The 25516-nt window shown below is 33.7% G+C and overlaps 1 protein-coding gene across 1 annotated transcript in view; it reads left to right on the top strand.

Moving 5' to 3' along the window:
- The window catches only part of LOC145279875 (uncharacterized), a 154746-nt gene that overhangs the window by 28474 nt on the left and 100756 nt on the right, over positions 1-25516 (top strand). Inside the window, exons 3-9 of the mRNA XM_080131336.1 lie at positions 7556-7697; positions 10706-10822; positions 10932-11127; positions 12144-12273; positions 17779-17890; positions 19342-19529; positions 25307-25496. Coding sequence (XP_079987462.1) covers positions 7556-7697; positions 10706-10822; positions 10932-11127; positions 12144-12273; positions 17779-17890; positions 19342-19529; positions 25307-25496 — 1075 coding nt within the window. The remainder of the gene's footprint in view (positions 1-7555; positions 7698-10705; positions 10823-10931; positions 11128-12143; positions 12274-17778; positions 17891-19341; positions 19530-25306; positions 25497-25516) is intronic.

The following is a 25516-nucleotide window of genomic DNA, read 5'->3' as shown; positions in this document are numbered from 1 at the left end:
TGTTTTTTAATGAAACTTTCTATTCAGCAGTTTAAATGCAGGTCCCCTATTATTTAGCACTAGTAGATAAAATTTAACCATGTGTATCCAAGGGCTTTGATGTAATCCCATATGTACTTCAAGAATGAGGTCAGAATGGAATGTGGTCATTGATGGATTTTGTCTATATCTGTAGGATTTGGTTTTGCTTAACAATCTAAACCAATGCAATGTTTATGCCTCCCAAAATTCAACTTGTAGTTCACAGGTGGTAATCTGGCAAATTCTCTATCTAAACAGCCTCTTTAAATATTTCTGTGATAATTGAAATGAAAATTTAGTTCCAAGCAAGCCCAATATTTTGCTTATTGGGTGTCCATTTTTAAAAAAAAAAAAAAAAGGTGCATGTTTGGATACTAACTCTTTTTAAAAGCTGAAATACAATATTGAAATAAACAAGAAAAAAATGCAGTTGAGAGCATTTTTGCTAGTGTTGTTTGGAAAAGTTCTGAATTTTAAACCATCATGGAGATTTTATTGATTTGGTTAACAAAGTATTTTTAGTTTTTTCTTTCGTAAGATATTCAAAATTACTTTAAATTCATTCTCAGTTATTTCTGAATTCATTAAATTAAAATGTACTAATATTTTGACTGTAAGTAACTTGTTTGCCAAAACTATGATCAATGGTGTAATTTTTGAAATCTTTCTTTAAATTTAAGATATTTAAGAAATGTTCCACATTTAGAAATCACAATAAGTTAAACCTAAGGATTCCAACATATTGAGATTATTTTCACACGTGTGTGTGTAATATCTCTACCAAACTACTACCAATTTTTGGCCTACAAACTTGAATGTGAGGAATTCGAACCTGTGGAACAAATTCAGTTCCGTTTTAGGAAAAAATAACTGGTAAGGGATCAAAATTGGAACTTGGCAGGTGTAATTGACTTTAAGTGCTTCTCTATGCATGTGCAAATATACATTTATACATTAAACTGATAATTTTAAGTTTTGATATCCACCTGTCCTTAAAATCATATGATAGTGAGTATTGCAGAAGAGCTCACCCGAGTCCTTCTCTTTAAACCTGAAATCACTGCTCTATATTAGGTACAATATAATTAATAGAGAATCTGTTCTGTATGATACGATATCTGCATAAATTAAAATATATTTAGTCATGTTTTATGACTGGGCAATGTTGAACATTCTGTTAGTTCTCTATAAAATTGACTCTTTGCATTTCCTTTATTTTATGCTCCCCCCTCCATCCAATGTGAAATGTTTTGCTGAAATTTTCAGTTCCTCAGAATACTATTAAGTACCAACATTTCACATGAAAAAATGGTACTAGTGCACTTGTTGATCTCTGCTGAAATCGTATTTAGAAAGCCATTCTTAACATGGGAAGTGTGTTTTGTATCAATTCTGCACGTTACAGTTTAATTAAAAAAAAAACTTTAAACTTGAAAATGTTATGTAAAAAAAAAATAGCGCGAATCAGTAAGTGCACTAAGTATCAAAAAAATTTAGTGAATTGGACAGCAGCAAAGTGTCAGATAAACTTGTATTATACTTTTTTTTTTTTTTTTTAATTTATTAAAAAATATAAATTTTTATCTGACACTGTTTGCAGACTTTGAGTCCCCTATTCTTCTGTATTATCAACTTTTTTTTTTTTTTCTTAAATTGGTTTACACAAAATGCTTGCTGTCCTCTTCCACTTGATATTTCGACTGGTATATAGGCTGAAATTCTTTGTAAGAAAAGGTTTTGCTGAATTTTGATCAGTGTATCGTTTTATGTTAGACTTGTATTGAAAAATGAATCCCCATCTGAAAATCAAACTAGTCTATTTAAAACAAAAAAAATGTAATCTTTGATGCTTAATCTGTAAAAATCCATAGTGTCTTTGTTTTTTTTTGTTTTGTTTTTTTTACTTAACATTAAATAGCAAAAATGTTTTCCGTTGTATGAGTTTGCCATTCTTTTCACATCTCCTCAAAATCTTGTATCGTTATTCTGTACTTACTGATAGTTTACCCTGAAGCTTGTTTGTAAACTGATCTCCCTCCCCATTTTTGGTTTTCAACAATCTCTTGCTTGCAAAGAGTCTGCTGAATTTTCTCAACATCTGTCTGCTTGTTCTAAAAATAGCCTCTTCTGTCATCTAATATACCGAAACCATTTACTTTTATGCTCTCTGTAAATTACTGTTATGGAAGATAGATGGTTTTCAGCATGACAACTTATTAAAAAAAACATTCAGTTTTATACGTTTACATTGGTCTGTTTTGTATTTTTATGATTAGAAGAGGAACTTGTCCATTAATACTAACTGTCCTGACCTGGTGAAAAGAAAATTGAAAAAAAAAAACATTTTATCAAATTTAAATGATCAAAATGGTTGAATTCAAAATGTCGTTTCAGATTTTAAAAGAAATATTTCTGTGGATAATGTTTTATGGAAATTCAAATTAAAAAAAAATATTTTACAAATTGTGCATAAGGCCATGAGAAATGTGTGCATGTGGTTATTTTGTATTTATCCTATTCTACACTAGACATATTTTGGTCCTTTCTTCCCAATATCTGTACTTCTAATCCTTATTCCAGTTGAATGTAAGACCCTGTTTATATGCTCCAACCCCACAAAAAATGGTTTACTTAAATGCTCGAGTTACAATTAATACTTAGACCAATTTTTAGTTTTCTTTGGGCTAAAAATATGAACATTTTTTGATGCATTAAGAACTGTAAAGATTCCAAACTTTTTTTTTTTTTCAATTTGAAATCCTTTCGATTGCATACCTGAAAATAACTATTAAAATATTTGCACTTTGAGTTGGTTTGAAATAGTTTTTATGCTTATTAACTGAAGTAATCAGTTAACAAATCTTCCTTTTGTTGAAGGGGTCAGATCTTGGTATTTAGAGAAATGAAGTAATTAGGATCAGAAATATTAAAGGAGAATGCTAGAATTGAACTCCGTGATCAAAAGTTAAAAAGAATATATAACTATTTAGATGTGATTCCAGGAATGTAGTGAATTATCCATCGTAGTTGGAAATAACTATGAAAACAAAGTTACGTCAAAGGAATAATGAACAATCAAACTAAGGAATGTTGTGTTGCCAGAACAAGTGTAGGAAGCATATGCAATGTCCAACATGCAAACCAGGCATGTTTGGCCGTATTTTGATGTCACAAAGAAATAGATTCAATATATGCAGTTAGGTTAAACTAGAGTTTGGAGTTCGGGTGAAGGAATTAATGTTTTTAGGCAATTTTTCGATACTTATCATCTGAAGGGTGAAGCTTCAAAACTTATAGATCTCGTAAAAATCTGTCGCCAGTTTTAGGTATACATGCATATGTACATTTAAACAGCCAGATGAGATTTATATTATAGATGATTAAAAGTATGTTTTGATCAGTTATAACTTATTTGAAAATGAAAAATTAAGAAATAACTTAAATTTAAAATTAGTGACAAAAATGTATTTTTATTGAAACTTTTTTCAATATTGATTTTACTAAAAACAAACTATTTCAGGTTTAAAAAAAAAAGCTGATCTTTGTCTTGTGGTCTTAGTTGGAGTCCAGTGTTTGAATTGATATATAAAATCTGATTTTAAATTTAAAATCAGATGAAAAAGTTTTAAGTCTAAAACTACATGATTATGTAATTTATAAATGTGCAGATTTCCTGTTTAAACTAAGAAATGTTAACTTGTAATGAGCTTATGTTATGGTTGATAACTGCATATATTTTAAAATTGACGAAAAATGTGTTCATGTAAGATTTTGAATTGCATGTCAAAATTCTTAAAAATTAAATTTCTTCCAATTCGAAACCATTTTCATTTTTTGTTGAACAGTTTCATAACTTGTGCTGCCAGATTGTTTGAAGATGTTGCGTTCTTGATCTAAAATTCACCCCCAGAATTTTTTTCCATTTGCAAAACTCTCCTGTTCTGCAAAGGCCAAAGAAATCTTCCTTTATAAAACCAAATTAAACGCTAAATAACTAAAGATATAAAAAAAACTTCAAGCATAGAAACTTGCCAAAATGATTGGATTTTTGCAGTAAATAACTGAAAAATTGCTGATACACCATAAAAAAAAAAAACAAAAAAAACCCCAACCAAACTTAACAGAATTGTTAACACTTTTTTTTTTGTACTAATATTTTGGCAATTGCCATGTTTCATTCCATATAAAATAACCTTGTTTAGGTGCATCTTTTCCAAATCTTGGGACAGATACAATTTTGAACTAGACCATTTATTTAATCCACAGAAGTAGAAGGTCGGTTACATTTTTGTTGATACATGAAAATCAGATGAAATTATTAATTTGAATTATTCTCCAAAAACTTTGAAACTTTTTAAACTATATTTTTTTTCCTAATAGATCTCATTTACTTTATTTAATAATGGCTTATATAACAATTGTTTCTCTTATTCAATTAAGAAAACTTCAGTTTTCTATTTTTATTTTAAGATACGAAGTACAAGATGACTAAGATGAGAAAAAAATATAAATGGATCAGCTACACTATAATTAATGCAGTACTTTCCCGTTAACACAACTTTTGGCTGTTAGTGAGCTTTTTTATTTTTTTTTTTTAGTATGTGCTTGTAATATATATAATCTCTACTCTCCTGTCTAGTATCAAGACTGGCATATGGTCATCTAATTGTTAGATGATCTCCCTCCTGCTTAAATTGATTGTGGATTAAGGAACATGAGCCACTCTCTCCACCATGCAAGTAATTACTGCACAAGAATGTGCTATATCTGGAACATTACCTGCACAGTGGGCTGAGAGGGTGAAATATTTCACTCCCTTAACACCAATTTTCAAGAAAGCAAATTTAACAAAGAAGAAACAATTAAGGACAATATAAAACATAAGGATTATGTCTATTGTATCTTAGATGTTTCCATGGTTTCTAAAATACATAATGTGCTTTGTCTTGTTTGATTGTTGTGGCTATCACTTTCACTAGTGTTTGGGGGTAGGGTATGATTCTCATGTTGTTAAAATAAATGGGAAGCCTTACCATGATGCCTCCCATTTTATGTTAAAAAGAATTAAAACTGAAAATTAGAAACCTCTTGTTAATCATAAAGGAATATAATTGCAATGATTTTTAATTATATAAATGTAGTAATAAAATAGCTGTGAGAATATTAACATTGGATAACGGTATAGGTTGAAAAATATTTAGAAATTTTCTGGTACTGGTTATAAAAACAAATTTATATATGATAAATTGTATAGTTATGTCAGGAGCTTCATGTTATCTGGTAGCAAGTGTAGGACCTTTATCCAGTCTTCTCTTGCTGGACAGCATATATTCATAATTAGATGGCACTGCAATGTGAAATCTGATCCAATGCAACACATTGGGTCAGGATTTGCTGAAAACCGTACAATTGTCAAGCATAGTTATTCTAAGGGTGGAATCTGTACTCGTGTGGAGCATCCAACCTCTAAATTAGACCATTGTAGTAATATGAAGGTTTTGAATTGCAGGAAGAATTGAGTTATTGAATAAGACTGTACAGAATAGATTGTTGACGTGCTGAACCGTGAGGACTGGAGATTGAATTGATGGGAGATTAAGTGTGTTGGTGTTGGATTTATTGCACACATTTATTTTGCATGTGGGTATTTTTCTAGGAGGCAAATGCCTTAAATTTTGAGTATGGGAAAAGCATTAAAGCTAAGTTTGTATATTGTAGCTTATGTCTTAGTTAGACATAAGGACACAGATATTTTAGAATTAAAACTTTTCAAACTTTGTTTTTGTTCATTTGTTTTCTTTACTACCAGTGACAGAACTGTCAATAAAAGAAACTTCATCTGACTTAAGGCTCTTAATTATCATTAAAACTTCTGTGACATATCTACACCGGATCTCTCCCTCCACGTTACCCTGTCAAAGGCCTGCTCAGAATGAAGTCCTGATATCTTGACATATTCAATCGCCTTTGTTTCAGTTGTCTTCTCCCTCTGTTTGAGAATCAGGTTTTTGTAACTTGTCGCATGTAGCCATATGAGTGCAGATGATTTTCACTCAATTTTGTCTGAAACCAGTGTAATAATGGCAGCGACTATGGACATCTTTGTCTAAATCGGTCTTTCTACCTCTTTCATTGTAAAAAACCGTATGTTGTACTATATAGATTCCTTGTGCAACCAGTTCAGGCCAGTCTAAAAATGCTGTTTTTTTTTTTTTTTTTTTTTTTTTTTTTATCTAAAATGCACCAAACATTTTTTATGTCTAGAAAATATAAAGAACTTGAAGCATAAGTGATAAAGTATTCCGTTTTCCTTGTGCTTTATCATAAGCTGAACCAGTTATTCAAAACTACATTTGGTGTTGCAGAGGTAATTCCTTTGTCTCAATAGCTGGTGGTGGTGGGGGGAAATTAAAAGAAAATGTTTCGTATTCCTAGTGGCAAAGGAGAAAAAAGCTTTCTAGTAATCTATTTTTTCATACTAGCTGGAAGCAGAAGAAACCATGACCAAACTTTTTTTTTTTTTTCTGGTTAAGAATATTGCAGAACCCCCCCCCCCCCCAACTTTGTTTGACCTTGAAAATGATTACATCAACCTGCATTTTTTTTTTAATGTTTGTCTTGCTGTGTGGTGTTATTTTGATCTTTAGAAAATTAGTGATGCTGAAGATGGAGTGGGGGTTGTACTGTTCCATGGTTTTGTAATTAAAAATCTATTAACAGGCTATCCTCTATTAGGTTATGCTGACATGATTTTTTGATCTTTTACAAATATCGACTTTAGTAATGTGCATCTATCAAATCTTATAACATTGCTGGTTATCTCTTAGATTTTTTTTTTTTTTTTTAACTCGATTGATCTGGTTTAAATTTTGCGTAGACCTTTGTTTATAAGATGCAACAAACTATGGTATCCGTTTGGTACAGTTAGGATTAAATTAATAGGATTAGTATTTAATGCAAAAATGAGCACAAATTTAATCATGTGCAAGCAAACACAGAAACAATAACTCCTCACACACGTGCACAACACATAAAAATTGTGTAGAATAATTTTGAAAAATTATGCATTGTTGCTATTTATTTATACGGTTATTTAAGATCCTTGGAACTTTCTGGTGACACCTTAATTTTTAAATTCAAGTAAAGTTATGTTTTTAAAAACAATTTGAAAAATATACACAAGTTTAATTTGACGTGGTTTAACATAAAAAAAATTGGCTATAGCCAAACTTTTGTTAAACCCATCAAATTAATTTTTTTTTTTTTTTTTTTCAAATTATATTCAAGATATTCAAATGAAATAAATAAATTATAATCTGATTATTGTATGGCTTAAGAGTGAAAAAAATATCTTTTCATAAAACTTTTTGGACGATTCTCATATTTTCTAGTTCAACATTTTGGATTAAAGTTTATGGTGGTATTATCAAGTTGACCTGTAATGTGTCAGTTATTTTGTAAATAAACATTTTCAGTGATAAGTTATACATTTTAAGATGTTTGAAGTTTTTCTAATTTTTACTTTCTTTTTTAGAGAGGAAGAAGCAATCAAACTAGATGGATTAAATGTAGCCCAGATGAAAGAACTACGTGAAAAATCTGAAAAACATGCATTCCAAGCAGAAGTAAATCGAATGATGAAACTTATCATCAATTCTCTTTATAAAAACAAAGAGGTTTGTTCGAATTTTTTTCCCGTCAAATTTATTTGAAAATGTTTATATCAATTCATTTCAACAAAGATTCTCAAAATGATGGATCATTACAAATGAAGTATTGAATTCTGTTTATTTTGAAGATGTAGAGATCATCGTCTTGAATTTATTGCGTCGCACATGTGATCACTACAGCTTCTCTATTGTCAAATTGAAAGACAAAAAATTCTGAATGTTTGAAAGTTTATTGGAATTTTAATGGTCTTTCTGTATCCCAGATTTTTTTTATGAAACTATTTCTCCAATTTTTGCAACAGTTTTTGATCTTAAAATATGCTTCTGTTTCTAATATTAGTACTTTATTGCAGCCAAATTCTCTTTGCAGCTTTCTTTTTAAGAACTGCCACCAATTATTGAATGCCAGATTTGGGGAATTGGGTGGGTGTAGAATCAATTTGAAGTGTAATTTTTGTGGTTCTGAGATCTAACTTGTGACACTGCATTTTCTAAAAGAGCACTTTCCTTAATTTGTGGTCATTTTTTTTTTCTTAATGATTTCTTCAAAGGCACCAATGTATTATTGGTTCTATTCTAAATTAATCCATGAACAAAATATAGCAATCAAAATATTGGTCTTTGGTCACTTTGGTTTTTACCTTTTATCTGTCAGTCAAGCATTGATTTAACATGAGTGAAGTGGTGAATTTGAAGTCGTAGCACTCCTTCTGAAGCCAAGCCTGGGTTTCTTTGGACTTGTAGGCTAGCGCCAAGTCCTGTGATTACACCATGGGATCATCGCACTTCAGCACATCCAAGTACACCTTGGTGTTGACTTTCAAGCCGACTTCAAAGATGTGAAGTAGCATGATGTGGCCCTCACTTGAAACCACACGAAAAACCATAACCATGGCCAGAAACTTCATTGAGCTGTGCCCTCAAGTGTTGAATCGTCTAGATTTGCATTTTTAGGGTGCTGACAATGATCCTGGTATCATAACTTGGATTGGTAAAGAGAAACCATACAGCAGAGCATCTCTGATCTCGCTCATTGAACATTGTCATTTTCAGACATGAGACTCCTATCACTCTTGGGATTTGTACACAACTGGTCAACTAGTAGATGGTCTGCAACAAAAAAGAAAACCGGTTTTCATGAAATGGAAATGGAATCCTGTCTTTTCTAGGGTGGCAATTTTATCATTCCACTCTGTATTTGAAACTGAAGATGTAATTTCTTTATGGGCAATATAGTTACTAATAAACTAACTCCAGAAAAGCAATAACAATAATAGCAATAAACTGGCCAAAAAACTCGAAAAGATGAGATTTTTCTTGGCATTCATTCAATTGCGTTTTAGGTGCATAAACATTTCAAGGTTTTTCTAAGAAGCATAACAAATATCTCAGTTGATCTCCTGGCTTTTATCCAATGTTCTCGCAGCTAGTGTTGCATAGTAAGAGCTTAGAGAAAAATAATTTAAAAAATAAATTGAAAAACGCTCTTTAATCTTTTGGATAGAACTAAGTTTTTTCATTTCAATATGTGATATTTTATTTATAGCCAAGAAAATCCTAGCAGACACAAATCTTGAATATAATTTTAGTTGTAATTACATCTTCCCCACAAAAGTATATTGAATGAAACAAAATATGAACGGTTCCATATGTATCAAAGAAATCATATGTTCATGTTCTAAAATTGTCTTTAACTATTTAGTCAATAAATACGAAACCAAATAAAGATTATTGCATATGAATTATCTTGCCAAAAAAGCGAATGAAAATATGAATTGTAAAAAAAAAAAAGTGAACGTAATTAATGTGCAATGAAACAGTGACATTTGATATGCAAATAGGATGGTGTCCTTATGAAAGAAAAAAAAATGAGAGGAAGAATGAAAGTCGTTATTAGAAACTATAGTCTATTAAAAGGGTTTTCCTGCGGTTATTAGCAGTGAAGTGATAATCTAAAATCTGCAATATTGCTCAGGATTAAATATAAAAATTGACTGTCTTTTGTTCTACTTAGCGATGGGGCATCCTACCTGCTATCTCTCCAACTGAAAGCTCTTTAAGATCCTAACCAATCAAGTGTAAATGTTTGTATTACTTGGTTCACTGGGTATATTTACCAGATGGTTTTTTGAAAAATGAAAAAATATTTTTTAGTCCGGTTATTCCCATAATTACTGGATTTATGGAGGTCTTCCTAAGATTCCAGTTTCTTTTCATGTCACACATAAGACCTTGGTATTTTGGTATCTTTTCTCTCTCAACTCTGTTTAACCCAGCATCATTTACAGAACACTAACTTCCAAGGTCGCTTCTTTCTCCTCGTCCCATGTCTCTGTCATAGAGCTGTATGAATTGCATAGTCATAGTGGATGGTGCATGACTTATTTCTGTTCTTTTGTAACCAGAGACAATGATAAAATTGATGTTTGACTTAAAACATTGAAACGATCTCCTTTCCCCCAAAAAAAACGGTTGGAATAAACCTTCAATTGGACTAATTTCCTCAACACCTCATCTTTACAGGTTCACAAAGACGATGTAAGTGAAGCTTGAAGAAAACCAAACATTGTCTCAATACTAGGATATGCTGACATTTTTGTCTTAGCAAAAATATACTTAAGAAATCAAATCACAGTATTAATAAACCTAATTATAAAATTAGGCTGAAAGGCTTGAATCTTTCAACTGCTAAGCACAATGATCTAAACTTGTTTGACTTTTTCTGAAAAATTACTCCTAAACATGGCTTCACACAACCTTGATAAGGTAACTTGTGTTTTAACTTTACTGAAAGGCTAAAAAATATCAAAGCTGACACCTCAACACAACTTTTAATCAATTTTACTGGATGCAAGTGTGAATCTGTGCCCCCCCTCCCTCAATGTGCACAGATTCTACCTTTGTCATAAAATACTCATAAAATATTACAAATGTTTTTAATTATTTTAAATTATTTTGTGGAGGATTTCTAAAATTTTATTAAAAAAAAAAATTCCAACTTTTGCATTTTTCAGATATTTCTTAGAGAACTTATCTCTAATGCCTCTGATGCCTTGGATAAAATCCGATTTTTAGCTCTTACGGACAAGGCTGCTCTTTCTGCTACTGAGGAATTCAGTATCAAAATCAAGGTATTTTTTTTTTTTTCAAGATATTCAAAATTATTTTGAATGAATTTTTTTCAAATTTGTTTCTCGATAATCAAATATATTTCTTATTTGACGACATTTTTTTTTCTAGGCAGATAAAGAGAATCATGTCCTCCATGTAACAGATACTGGAATTGGCATGACTAAGAATGATTTGATTAATAATCTTGGAACCATTGCTAAGTCTGGCACGAGTGAATTTCTTCAAAAACTTGGAGAATCATCTCAAACGGAGATGACTGATCTCATTGGCCAGTTTGGTGTTGGGTTTTACTCCTCTTTTCTCGGTAAGTCTTTGTCTTCACTGCTTAATTATGTGTTCAACATGTTCAGTTTTTCAATTGTTTTACATGCTGACATGTGTTGGGCAGCTTTTAGAAATTGAACTTTCAAACCTATCTAACCAGATCCTTATTTATCCTTCTTTTAGTCAATATTTTCTCCCATGTCTTTCCATTATTCTGTGAACTGAATCTTCTACTTGTTCTACTTTGACACACAAGTGCAGTAGATAACCAGTTTGCAGCGCAATGGAGACAGATAAGAACTCTGATGTGGAGAAAGCATTTCGATGACAAGATTGAGGTTGTTCAGAAATTTGTTACGTTGATATCATTGGAGCAGTGAAAAGCTGGTTTAATTGCAAGAGTTAGAGTTCAAACTTGTATTACTTGTTAATTGTGATCGTTGTCGACCATGGAAAGAGCCTACTTATGTTCAGAAAATTTTTCATATAAACTCATTTTTATCAGCTGCTAATGTCAATTAAAATGGTCACCATCTTAGGAAGTTAGGAGTTGGATTAAGTTTAAGCAACTTTTATCAGTAGAGCATTACCATTGTTGTCAGCAGGAGAAATTTATTGGGTTTGTGTATGTGGAGAAACCTGGCCAACTACCTACTTAGAGTGCCCATGTAACTCTAGGTGTTGGTGGTAATGTGCTATGTTTAGGATGAATAACTAAAAAAAAAAAAAAAAGCAATGTTTGCAGAAAAAACTTTAATGTTGAAGGAATGGATGAAGTAGCAGGACTAATTGACAAGGGAAGACCAAGGAAAATATTGCAAGGAGAGATAAGAGAAGGGGATATTTAAGAATTTAACCAGAGATAGTTTGGCTTGGTAATCAATTTCTAAAAGTCATCCAACAATGTAAAACAAACATTGAATAAAATATGTAGAGTGCATTTTTTAATTTTTAAGCTCAAATCTTGATGTTTTATGCAAAATGCTTTTCCTTGCATAATCATTATTGCATGAGTAAAACATTTTTAAAATGTGAACAAATGTTTCTATTTTTCAGTTGCTGACAAGGTGATGGTTACTTCGAAAAATAATGATGATGACCAGCATATCTGGGAATCAGATTCTGATTCTTTTAATGTAATTAAAGATCCGCGTGGTAACACGTTGGCACGTGGAACCACCATTAGGTAAATAACATCTTAAATCCTTTCTCTTTGTCTGTCCATTCTACTTTCTCAAACTTCTGGGCCGATCTAGCTGAAAGTTTGTATGGATTTTTATTACACGGTACAGTGATGCATAATTAGGGATTAATAGGAATTAATATTTAATACAAAAATGAGCACACGTATTAACTGTTAATTTGGCATAAACCAGTAATTCTAAATCAACAGGCTATAACTTTTAAAAAAATTTTTTTTATTTTTAAGTCTAGTTTAGAATTATTGCTGTCATTTATGAATATCAGGAATAAGAGGTCCAAGGATAGACCCGAGGTACTCCCGCATTTATGTCATTGTTTAGATGTACGACCGTCGAGGACAACTTGGATTTTTCTCTTAAGAAGGATTTAATTAGATTATGAATTCTTCCAGTGATTCCATATGATCTAATTTTCCTTAGAAGACCATGCCATACCCTGTCAAAAGCCTTAGATATATCAAGGGCTACCGCTCTACCCTCCCCTGTTTTGTTCAATGGACGGTATATACGTTCAGAAACTACAGTTAAGATATCTGCTGTTGAACGGGCTTGCCTGAATTCATATTGTTTGTCAGTCAGGAGTTTAGCAGCTGTTAGGTGCTAGACTAGGGCTTGATTAACTAAGGACTCAAATATTTTGGCGAAAAGCGGGAGGAGGCTAATGGGGCAATAATTTAGTGGGTTAGTTCTTTCACCAGAATTCTTGAAGACTGGTACCACAGAAGCGGTTTTCCAGCAGTCGGAAAAGCAAGATTCGTTAAGGCATTTATTGTAAAGTTCGGAGAGAACTGGAGAAACCTCAGCAGAGCATTTTTTTAATAGCACAGCCGGGATAAGATCTGGTCCACATGCTTTTGAGGTGTCTAGGTTTTTTATAATAGCATGTACCTGAGAAGGGATAATTTTCAAATCGTCTAGTGTGGCGTCTGTTCGCAAAGGAAAGTCAGGGAGGGAGTGGTGTTCCGGGTCCAGTGTGGAGTTTGAGGCAAACCGACTGGCAAGCAGATTAGCCTTGTCAGTTGCCGTGCAAGCAATCTCATGATTGTTTGATAGTGGGGGAATAATTGACTGCCTATTATTTACTACGCTGTTGTAGATTTTCCAAAAACCCCGGGTTCCTAATTTCTGTGCTTCGATGCATTTTCTGGTGGTTTCAGAGTAATCTGTCTTAGCTGTCTCTATCACTCTCTTACAATTATTTATAGCTTCTATATACTTCTGTTTATTTGAGCTGGACTTATGTCGGTTGAATCTGCAGAACGCATGCTGCCTTTGACAAATGGCAGCTGCACAAACAGAAGTAAACCATTGGGGAGAGTGGGGGCTTGCTATAGAATTTCCGTGCGGGAACATGTGCTTCAATTGCAGTTTTGAACCATTCAGTGGTCTCATTTGCACACTGTTCTGCTGGAAGAGTAAAGATATTTTGCCATGGGGCATTTCTGAGTTCCCTGATGGCTTCCCAATTAGCCTTTAGATGAACTAATTTAAGGATTAGTTAACTTAAAGAAATCTCATCTTCAAGATTACAGTGAATTTTTGAGTAAATCAACATGAACAATAAAGGGCAGATAATTCAGAATTATAAATTAGTGCTGCATATTGTAAGAGTTCTCTTACTAAATGATTCATCTGGTCAGATATAGTATGAAATTTCTCTTAATTACATAAAGGACATGGATTACAAATCTTGTAGGTCACTGGCTAGACAGAATAAAATGTATTAGGTACACTGCTATCTAGGTGTGAAATTGAAAATCCATCTGACTTTATTTTATATACTAGATAATGGTAATAACTAATTACAGCATTAACTATATACAGGGTGTCCAAAAAGTCACTGAAGGGGTTTTGAACTTAAATGGATTGTTTATATATATATATATAATATATATATATATATATATATATATATATATATATCTTTCTGTAACTTTAACACAATCTGACTAAGACATTTAGAAATTGAAAAAAAAAAAAAATGCAAAATTCAGACGGTCTTTATTTATGGAAAATTAGCTGTACCCACTCGGGCATGCGTTGCCGTGGCTGAGTCTGGTTAACACAAGTATTAGATTAATTTGTATTGCACAGACACACGGATGCACACGCACTCACACATGCTTTGCAAAATAGTCAGTAATAGAAAGTTTAAAGGCTTCAAAATCACACAAGGAGATTTTGAAGTATATAAGCTGTCAATTTTTGGTTATGATTAAATGTTAGTCAAGCAATATAGCTCACTGTGTAAGGTTTCGGCAGATACCAGGTCTTGTATATAATATACCTTTTTTAGCATATAAAGAATTTTAGTCAATCATACTTTAAAAAAAAAAAAAATTATCAAGCTTAAAAATAATGGCTTATAAGTATGTTGCCGATGTGTTGAAAAATAGTATTTATTAACATCTATGGTTTATGTAAAGGCAAGATTTCGCACGGTAGCATAAGTGTATAAGAACGATTTGCATGTATAAAGTATTTAATGTAAAATAAAGATTTTTTTTTAATATACTCGTGTTCACCCCTTTACAAAGCATATTGCCACTTGGACATAAGGGCCATGTCTAGGAAAGATTAACAAAATATTTGTTTGTTACATTTAAACCTCTGCATATCAGTACAGCCAGGGAAGCAGACAGCAGGAAGAGAATTCCAATGTCGAGCTGTTCGAGGGAAGAAACTACTAGAATAGAAAGCTTTCTGGCATTTAAGGGACATCAACAGTGAAGGGGTGAGATCTTATTACTAAGTGGATTTGTCAGGAATATGTATATCGAGGGGGGGGTACAAGTGCAACGAGTTCATCAGAACACCTTCCATTAAAATATTTGTAAAACGGGCACAGTGATGCAACATTGCGGGGATGGGACAAGAGCTGGAGCTTAGTTGATAAAGTGGGACCGATTAGATTGACAACTCTGTTTTGGAACCTATCCAAGATGGAGAGGCTAGTGGTAGATGCACCAGCCCAGATGTGACAACAATATTTCATGCATGGGTGAATGGTGGCTTTGTGGAAGTACAGGAATCTCTCAGGCATGAGTAGTCTTCTAGCTCGATAGAAGGAACCCACCTTCTTCACAGCAGCCTTTGCAATGTCCTCTGTATTTGTTCCAGTTCATATTGCCTGCAAATGTTAGGCCAAGGAGTTTGAAGCTAGAATTCTCAGGTAGGGTGCTATTTGTCATGGATATGGGCAGTTGGAGAGGCGTCTTGTAATTAAAGGAGAGCAGCTTAGTTTTACTAGCATTAAATGTTACCATCCATTTGCGGCCCCATTCCACTATAGTTTGAAGGTCATTTCCTAATGATTCTGCCATTGCCTTAGATTTCTGTACATCTGTTCTTCTCTTATGCATATCATAGAGCATTGTACCCATCTCGGACACAATATTATCAGGGAGGTCGTTTATGAATATCAGGAATAATGTTTATAACAGGCAGCTGAGATTTATCAACAATCTAGATGAAGAAACTGATGTGAACTCATGATTGCATCATGCCATTGCACACCTTATGACCGTCCACTTGTCATGGTCCTGGATATGACCTTAAACTATATCCAATGGTGAGGCCCCAGCTTGCGAGCTTTGGGAAGTGTGAAGCCACCCTTTAGTTGCCATTGCTCTCAGGTCCACTCTGACCCGAAGTGGTAGTACCTGTTAGGGTCCCAACTATGGGTTAAATAGAAACCGACTTGAAAACAACAAATATATTCTATTAAAAAAATTTTTCTTAAATCTTTGGATTCGGTATTAAATAACCTGAAAAGAGTTGATATGCTGTAAAACAACCAACCAATCCACTTGTCATGCTTGATTTCAACATTGTTGTGTTAATCCATGTGTATTCTTAGTCACTGCTGTAAGAAAAGAATTTTCCTCAAATGAAAACTAAATTTTAAACGTAACAAGTTTTTATTTTTGAAAAGTCGAGATGTTTGGTTTCTCTACCAAATGGCAGACTGCAATTAGAACGAAGATGTCTTTCAACCAAACATAAAATGATCCTTCTGTTTCTAAGATGAACAGAAACACAAATTTTCTTGATTGTCTTTCTCAGGGGAGGTAACTACGGTCTGATTATTTGTTTTTTAAATAAAATCTAATTATTTGTAAAAACAAAGTTCTAGCAGATCTATCATTTTATTTTTTTTATTTTAATTTTTTGTGGGCATAGAGCTTTTACTAATTTGGACATTACATGTACGTTTGTAATAGTGTTTTTCCTTTTTTTTCCGCCAAAGTATTAGTCCATCCATAACTAATCAAGCTCTAGTTCACTACCTTATAGTTGCTAAACTTCTGTCCGACCAATAGTATGGGTTTAGACAAGTGTGTTCTATTGCGGATATCCCAACTGTAATCTATACCATGCACTGGATGAAGTAGGGGAGGCTAGGGCAGTAGCCCTAGATATATCTAAGGTCTTTGATAGGGTATGACAGGATCTTACGAAAATCAGATCCTTTATTACTTAACAATTAAATCCAGGTTGTACTCGATGATTGTACGTCAAAACAATGATACAAATGCATGTGTACTTCAGGGGTCAATACTTAGAACTTTATTATTCCTGATATTCATAAATGATCTCCCTGATAAAATTTTCTGAGATGGGTATATTTGCTGATGACATCAAGCTCTGTAATGGACACGAGGAGAAAAACCAATGAACACGTATCCAAGACAATGGCAGAACCATAGAGGAAGACCTCCGGTCTGTGGTGGAATGGGAACAAAAATGGATGGTCACATTTAATGCTGCCAAGACTAAGTTCCTTCCCTTTTAATAACTACAAGAAACCTTCTCAATCACTAACAGCCATGGCTAATGATGCATTACCTAGAAATAGTTGAAACGTTGAGTGCATTGGCAAGGCTTCTGCAGAGGTGGGTTCTCTCTACCGTGCTAGAAAGTTAGGCCTTTTTACTTTTTTGTACTTTTACAAATCCACCATTCGCTCATGTATGGAGTTTTGTTGCTACATTTGGACTGGTGCATCTGCTACTAGCCTCTCCCTTTTAGATAGGGTTCAAAAGAGTCGCCAATCTAATAGGTCCCACACTATCAGCTAGGCTTCAACTGCTATTCCATTGACGAAATGTTGCATCCCTCTGCCTGTTTTATAAGTGTTTTAATCGTAGATGCTCCGAACTACAAGCCCTTGTACTCCCTCAACATAAATACTCCTGACAGACCCGACAGGCAGCAAAATCCCACCTTAGAAGTAAGAAAACCTACTCCTAGTTTCTTCTCTAGTACTGCTAGACTTTGGAATTCCCTTCTGGGTTCCTGTTTCCTTGACTGTACTGACATGCAGAAGTTCAAGTGTAATGTAAAGATCTCTTGCTGCTGAACTCCCTACATAGTACCCCTACAAATTTTGTCCCAGATGATAGTCCCTTACCTTTTTGGGGGTGAAAATGTAATAGAATAAAATAAAAATTCACAAGCACCAATCCTTGTTTTTTGTTTCTTTTCAGTTTACATTTGAAAGAAGAGGCTCATGACTTCCTTGAAGAAAGTACATTGAAAGAATTAATTCAGAAATACAGTCAGTTCATCAACTTTAACATTTACCTTTGGACCAGCAAAGTAAGGCTTTGTTTTTTTAAATCTTGGTTGAATGAATATACGAAAAGAAATTAGCATGGTTGTTCAGAATTGCTTCTATATTAAGAAACAAAAATACAGAAAAATCTTTGTACCTGTATTAAATAAGATCATATTCCAAGAATGATCGAATGGTTTTATTTCCATAAAGAAAATCCCTTTTTTTTTTAAACAATTAATGGGAAATCATAGACATTACAAGGTTTATCTTGCAAGTAAAAGTAAAACTACTTGATCAGTTTACATGATTTTTGGAATAACATTTATGTTCAATCATGGGTACGTATATCGTACAATTAAAAAATTTTTTTTTTTTTTTTTTTTTAAATGTTACACAATTTAATATATAATAAGCAATCAGAATCAGATGTGCACATTAAATGCACACATAGTTGCTCAAAGGTGCATCTATTGCAGTCGAACCAATTTTTGTTTGTACTAAATCTATGAATACTGCAAGTAATACTCTCCTGCAGCAAACCTTATAATGCTGTTCATATATGTGCATCACAATTGATGACCTGACAAAAAAGAAACGACTTGTAGTTTATATAGGAGAAACAAGTGATTAACTTTCCAAAATTTCAAATTACTATTTTATAAATAGATGAACTGTATCAGGGGGAAAAAGTGTAAGAAAATTTGAAAGTGAATAAGATTTATTTATTAGTTAGCTAGTGGAATAGGTTAACCTATATGGGTTTGGGTGGGAAAACTATAATGGACAATAAAATAGTGAGAAAATTCATTTTGCTTTATATTGTATAGCATATGACTTAAGTTGATATACCTTAAAAAAAGATTTCCTGCCGCATCTAGAATAGTTACTCTACCAAGGATTAAGTTGGTTGTCTGCCATGGTTTTGCTTTTGTAATGATTATTGAAGAAATTGACTTAATAGTTTCTCCACTTTCAAACTTATATCTGATATTCTTAACTAAATCCAAACTCAGTTCAATGTTTTACATTGTTTCAATATGATATACATGTCAATTCATCGAAGCTAATTGTTGTAAACCTGTTTAAAAAAAATTTTTTTTATGAACAACTAGCATTTCAGCCCGATAGCCGGAAAATACCGCCAGAATTAGTGTCACTTTTATTATAGGTAAAAGCCTAATCCACATGCGGCAAGCGACAAATGTTTATCTTCCCGAAGTGGAGCAAATTAAATAGACAGGCGAGCTCCGTTGTTAACTCGGAGATATTATGATTTATATGTGATATAAAAAGTTTTAAGAAGTTGCGAGGCGACCGACCGCTTCTCTGAAAAAAGCCTTTCTTGGACATACACAAAAAGCGAACCTACATACACATTTTTGCTTTTATATATATATATATATATATGGTTCTCACTTTTAAAGTGAGAACTCTTATTATACATCTCTAGTGTCACAACGTTTGTTATTTGTGTTTATATTGCTATTTGTAGACTGAAACGGTAGAAGAACCTGTCGATGAAGAGGAACAAAAAGCTGAGGAGAAAAAACCTGAAGATGAGGAAGATGACGAAGCCAAAGTTGAAGAGGAGAAAGATGATAAGCCGAAAACAAAAACTGTGGAAAAAACCATTTGGGATTGGGAACTTCTCAACAGCGTCAAACCCATTTGGTCAAGAAAGTAAGAAAATTTTATTTTATTTATTTTTTTTTGAGTTCTGGGTTAGTTTGATTCTTATTGCTTTTATTTTTAACTAGCGGTGGGGGGGGGTACCCGGCGATGCCCGGGTGTCTTGAGGTAAATCAAAACTCCGGGGGGAGGAGGGGGGGATTTAAATAATTAAAAAAAAATGTTTTGGTAGATGAGTGTATGAGGATCGAACCCGTACCCTTGAGTTGGAAATTAATGCGTGAAAAAAAAAAAAACGTGCTAAGTTAACCATTGAGCCACAGTGACAGACAACGTTAAGCAGGTTATTTAACTATAAGAACAGGCGTGCGCAATAAAAGTTAACTCTGCTGCTTCCATTTGACCTAATTAAGAAGGTCAAATAGAAGTCACGCAGCATTTGGGTTTGTTTACCCAAATTTAACTATTTCTTCCCTCAACAGATGTTGGGGAGGGGGAAAGCCGCTCCCAATTGTCCAGATTGAATAGCAACTGATCAAAGCTGATTGCTTCTGGACGTTTTTCCCGGCGCAATGCTGAAGACATCGTTTGAGTTTAGTTTCAGTTTATTTATACTAAAAAGCCCAATCAACACGCGAGAAGCCAAAATAGCAATAATTTTGTAAAAGTCGACGTAAATAAATCTATAAGCTACATGCGTTCCCAAATCCTACATATTATCTAGAACCTATATACACAGTTTTAAGCGATAGTAACGACCCCGGGAGCGTATGCGAGAAAAGCCTTTTGAAGACATACACGAAATGTCACACACATTTTGCCTTTTATATATATTATTTTTAATGTGAGGATTGTTCTACAGCAGCTAAGAATTGTTATTTGGGTCATATATTGGATACTCTTTTTGTGGTTGCAGTTAAAACATTGAATTAAGAAAATATCTCCACGCTGGACTCTGATTTATGAAGATGACTTTGCTGCATGGAAATTATAAAGAAATTGGCTTCTTCCTGATGAGTGAAACAAACTCTGCTGTTAATTGAAATAGATCAAAACAAGATTTAAAAATTGATAGCTTGTTCAGTTTTTGTTCAGAATTTCTCTCTTTATTAAAAAAAAACAAAAAACTTTGATGTACCCACGATAAAAGAAAGTATTCTAAAAATCATGTAAGTTGATAAAGTAGATTTATTTTTATAAAGGAAATCATTTTGAAGCGATTAATCTTGAATTTGAATCTCTTATTTAAATATTCGTTTCCATGCTAGCATGGGTTGGTCGGTTTTGTCTGCTGACTCTTCAAGCCTTTCTTGTGCATTTGCAACATAGTTAATGTTTTCTATCAGAATAGATTGAGGTGATATGGATATGTTGTAAGAATGGATAGTTTAGTTTCTTGACACGCTCTTTAGGTAATCATAAAATTTGATTTTTTTTTTTTTTTTTTTTTTTTTTTTTTTTTTTAAATAAAACTATCAATTTATGTGATTTTTGGAATATTTTTTTTTTTTTTTTTTTTTTTCTAATATGGGTGGAATCCTGGACAAGAACCACTTGTCATGTTATTCCTGTTCTCGTAAGTCAGCACTGTTAGGGGAAAGACAACTTTAGTCTGTTTTAAATATATTTAAAACTGCTTTTACATATCATTTGACCCTCTTCCAGTTGCTTTCGCAATTACACAATCCCTCATCGTGTTGGCTCTATTTTGTATCCAGCCTGAAGAGGACTGATAACCTCTTGTTTTACTAAATGTATGACCAAAATTATTCCTGATCAATGTACGACTGACTACTCCTGCTATTTGTAAAATTGCTTGAATCTGACAATTTAGTCGTGCCGGATTTTTATTGTACATAAGGGGGTTAATAAAATTATATGACCAAATAATGTACAATTAGCTTAATGTGATTCGCAATCTTCTGTTCATGTTGCGTCTTTTTCTTTTAATTTATGAAGGGTTAACTGTTCTGTACTTTTACTCAGTCTTTACACATCTATTTCTACCATGTTCTATATGGTAAGCATTGACCACTTCAGTAAAAATAACCTACTCAGTGACCTGCAATATAATTTCTATTCTGTTACATCTACATCTGTGCTAGCTAATATTACGCAGGATTAGTGAATCTCTAGAAACTGGCTTAGTTTCTAAAGCAATAGCTCTTGATATATCAAAGGCGTTTGATAGGGTATGGCATAAAGGTCTACTTCACAGAATTTTCAGCTATGGAATAGCTGGAAATGTCCTCAATTATTAAGTCTTTTCTCTCTGATAAGTTTATAAAAAGTCATCGATAATCTCAAGGTTCTGTCCTGGGCCCAATTCTCTTGATTTTCATCACTGATCTTCCAAATCCCATTCCTAGATCATTCGAAGACATTTATGCAGATGAGACCACAATCTATGGCAACACTTCAAAGATTGGTGATGAGAGATCTTTCGGATTCTCTCTCTTCTGATCTTGAGCACATGATGCAATGGAGAAAAAGATGGCTGATTAATTTTAATGCATCTAAAACTAAACTTCTCTCTTTTCATCATAATCGCTCTGACCCCCATCACGCCCCAATTAAAATGAATGGTTCTCATCTTGAGGAAGCTCCATGTCTTAAACTTCTGGGACCAACTTTTGCTTCTGATCTGAAATGGAGCGCATACAACAAATCTCAAGACCACTGACAAAATAGTTACGTCATTCTACCACTCCAATAGGTATCTCCTTACCGATGCAATCCTCTATCTGTATAAGAGCCAAGTACATCATAAAATGGAGTACAGTTGCCACATCCAAGCAAGAGCTTCTCAGCACTCTTGCCGTGATAGTTCAAAACCAGCTTTGAAATGTTGTAGATGATACCCTTTTCTCTTCCCTGCAACCTCTTTCCCCACAGAAGAGACGTGAGTCTGTCTCTGCTCTATCGGTTTCATACCAAGTGCTTGTCTGAGCTCCAATCTATGGTTCCTTCTTGCCAAACTTTCACAAAAACACTTAACTAGTTACCACTATCAACAATTTATCCCACTCTATTTGTGGCTAAATCTAAACGCAGATTTCATAAAACTTCTTTCCTTGAACTACGCACATGTGGAATACTGTTCCACTGGTCTGCTTCTCAGTCGATTATAATATGGTAGTTTTCAAGTCCAATGTAAACAAGTTCATCTCCTTAAATAAACCAATTCTACCCAATCTACACCATTTTCGATTACTACACTACCACCTTAACATCATTATCCTGTAGTGGCCTTTGTGCCTTTATAAGTGCTGTAAAATGTAAAACAAAAAATTCAATCCATTATCCATTTCCAATGTTATCAATGTTTAAATACTAGCGGAGATGCTCGGGTGTTTGGGGGTGTACTGAGCCGGAAAAAAGTGATAGGCAGGAAGGCTCCTGACGCAAAGGCAGAAAAAAGTGAAAGAAAACCTGACATCTTACCGCTACGCTATGACGCAACAGGAAGTGGAAAGTGTTCAAATTTAGTGATGATAATCAAAAAGATGACTTGCAGAAATGAATAGTTTAGTGAATGAGTTCATGCAGGCGCAGTATGAACATCTGGCTTAACTCTGGCTCCATGATGTTGGAAAACCAGCTCCCCCCCTTCTCTAAAAGGGGAGCTCTGCCAACGTCCAAATGAATAGCACTTGTCTATGAAGGGTTTCTCCCACATTGATGAAAGCTAATTGCCTTTCTGGACATCCCTGGCAGGCAAGACAAGCTAGGCACTGCTGTTTGCTTCGATCAGTTTGTCTTTTATACAAAAAAGACAAACATTGGAAAGAATGGGACGGAGGGAATTTTTTAAAAGTCGATCTAAATAAAGTATAGACATCCGTTCACAAATCAAAGATATTATCATCTAGAAAGTGTAAGGAAAGTTCTCCATAATAGTAACCTTATCAAGAAGCCGGCGAAAAAAAGCCTTTCTTGGACGTACAAAAACGCACGCGCCCATTTCGCCTTTTATATAATAAACTAGTGGGGGTGTCTGGCATTGCCAGGGTGTTTGGAGGTGTGTTGAGCAAAAAAAAAAGTGGTAGTATGCAGGAAGGCTCGAACTCGTGACGCAAAGGAGGAAAAGAACGTGAAAAAAAAGTGGCGTCTTTGCTATCGCCAAACCAGAAGTGACAAATGTTTAAATTAAGGCTAGTCAATCAAAAAGAGGGGATGACTTTCGAAAATATTGTTAAACAAAAAAAATAAATGACCCTCTCCTTTTAGAAAAGTGTCCAGTTGATGGTGAAGGAATTATTTTAGCCAATTTTTCAATATTTGTCGTCTGAAGGGTCGAGCTTCAACACCATACCGATCTCGTGAAAATTTATTGCCTCTGTTGAAAGTTTTAGGCAGATATGCATTTAAACAGACAGGTGAGATTTGTTATAGACTAGCAGGTGTTTGGAGGTGTGTGTGTTGAGCACAAAAAAAAGTGTTGGGCAGCAGCAACAACAGTACTTTTTTACGAGGGTGGTGATGGTAGGGGGCTATTGATTAGCATTTGGAGGGAGGGGGATAAATTTTTACCTTAGATCCACCTACACACTTTCCTTTTAAAATTACTTGTATAGGTTTTCTGCTATGCTGATTAAGAAAATCTAAGTTATACTTGGCGAATGCAAGTAGTTTTCACCATATAAAGCCTGTATTATGCACTTATATATAATCACTGGCCACCAGATTAGTACGCACTGGCGAGAATCTAATTATATCCGACTGACATTGCCAACCCCTAACTAACTTTGTTCATAGTATTTGCGTTTGGAGATCTTGACACTATCAAAGTTAAATTTGTGGCAAATATTTTGGCAGTCACCCCAATACCAAAATGGGGTGTCTATTCTGAACGCCATTCTTAACATGGGAATGTTGCTGGTGACCATTCCGAAAGCCGTTCCTAACATGAAGATGGGGTTGTTTATTCCAAAAGCTATTCTCAACATGAGGAGGTTGGGTGTTCAACAACAACCACCATATTTAAAATTTTTCTAAGAGACGAGAGGGGCATGCTTCCACCAGGCAACTCCTGTGTGTGTATAATATATATGTGTATATATATATATACAGGGTGACCCAAAAAAAACAAGAGAGGCTATCTAGAACATATGCTGTAGAATGGAGAAAAAAAGGAAAAAGGCCAAAGACCCTAGGGTTTTGATGTGATGTTTTAAATATAATAAACTAGTTATGACCAAAGGGTCATTTCATTTTGACAAAACACTAAGAAAACGGGCCTAATTAGAGTTGGGGCCCGGTTTTTTGGGGTCACCCTATATATATATATATATATATATATATATATATATATATATATATATATATATATATATTCTGATATGTTTTTAATAAACGTGTGTGTATATATCAGAATTTAAATACTTGATTATTTATATCATTTATGTATTAAAATACTTAAACTGTAAATGAACAAGCCGTTAGAGATGGGATTACATTTACCAAAACAGTAGATGATGCTAAAAAAAAAATCTCCATAACTCTGCACTCAAAAATTTTGAAATGGTTTTTAAATTCCATGAAAAATTGCACAATTTGATTCTCTACAATTTTGGTTGCTGCCACCAAATTCTCACTTTTCTTTCGGTTTGTGACCATCTCAAGAATGCTTGCATCCATTCTTTGTAGTTATTGTCTATATTGTTGATTTATAATGTACCATTTTTCATTTGCTGTTTCTGCCTCTTCATAGTGGTGTTCAGTTTGTAGATGAAGCACATTTTTAGTGAATCCATAAAAAAATCCTGACTCTTAATGCAACAATTTTGTATGATTACTGAAATCTAATGAAATCCTTTTGTTTGTAGGCCAGCTGAAATTAAGGATGATGAGTATGAGGCCTTTTACAAGTCCATCAGTAACGACCACACTAGCCCCCTGGCCAAAATTCACTTCACAGCTGAAGGTGAAGTGACCTTCAAATCCATTTTATATGTGCCAAAAATTGCTCCTCAAGACACTTTCAACAACTATGGAAAGAAAACTGATCGTATTAAGGTAAACGTTTTTTTTTTTTA

The sequence above is a fragment of the Euprymna scolopes genome, chromosome 1, assembly GCF_053919585.1.
Source record: "Euprymna scolopes isolate OS-2025 chromosome 1, ASM5391958v1, whole genome shotgun sequence".
Taxonomy (NCBI): domain Eukaryota; kingdom Metazoa; phylum Mollusca; class Cephalopoda; order Sepiida; family Sepiolidae; genus Euprymna; species Euprymna scolopes.
The sequence above is the reverse complement of the archived record's forward strand: the minus strand, read 5'-3'. Positions and strand labels throughout refer to the sequence as shown.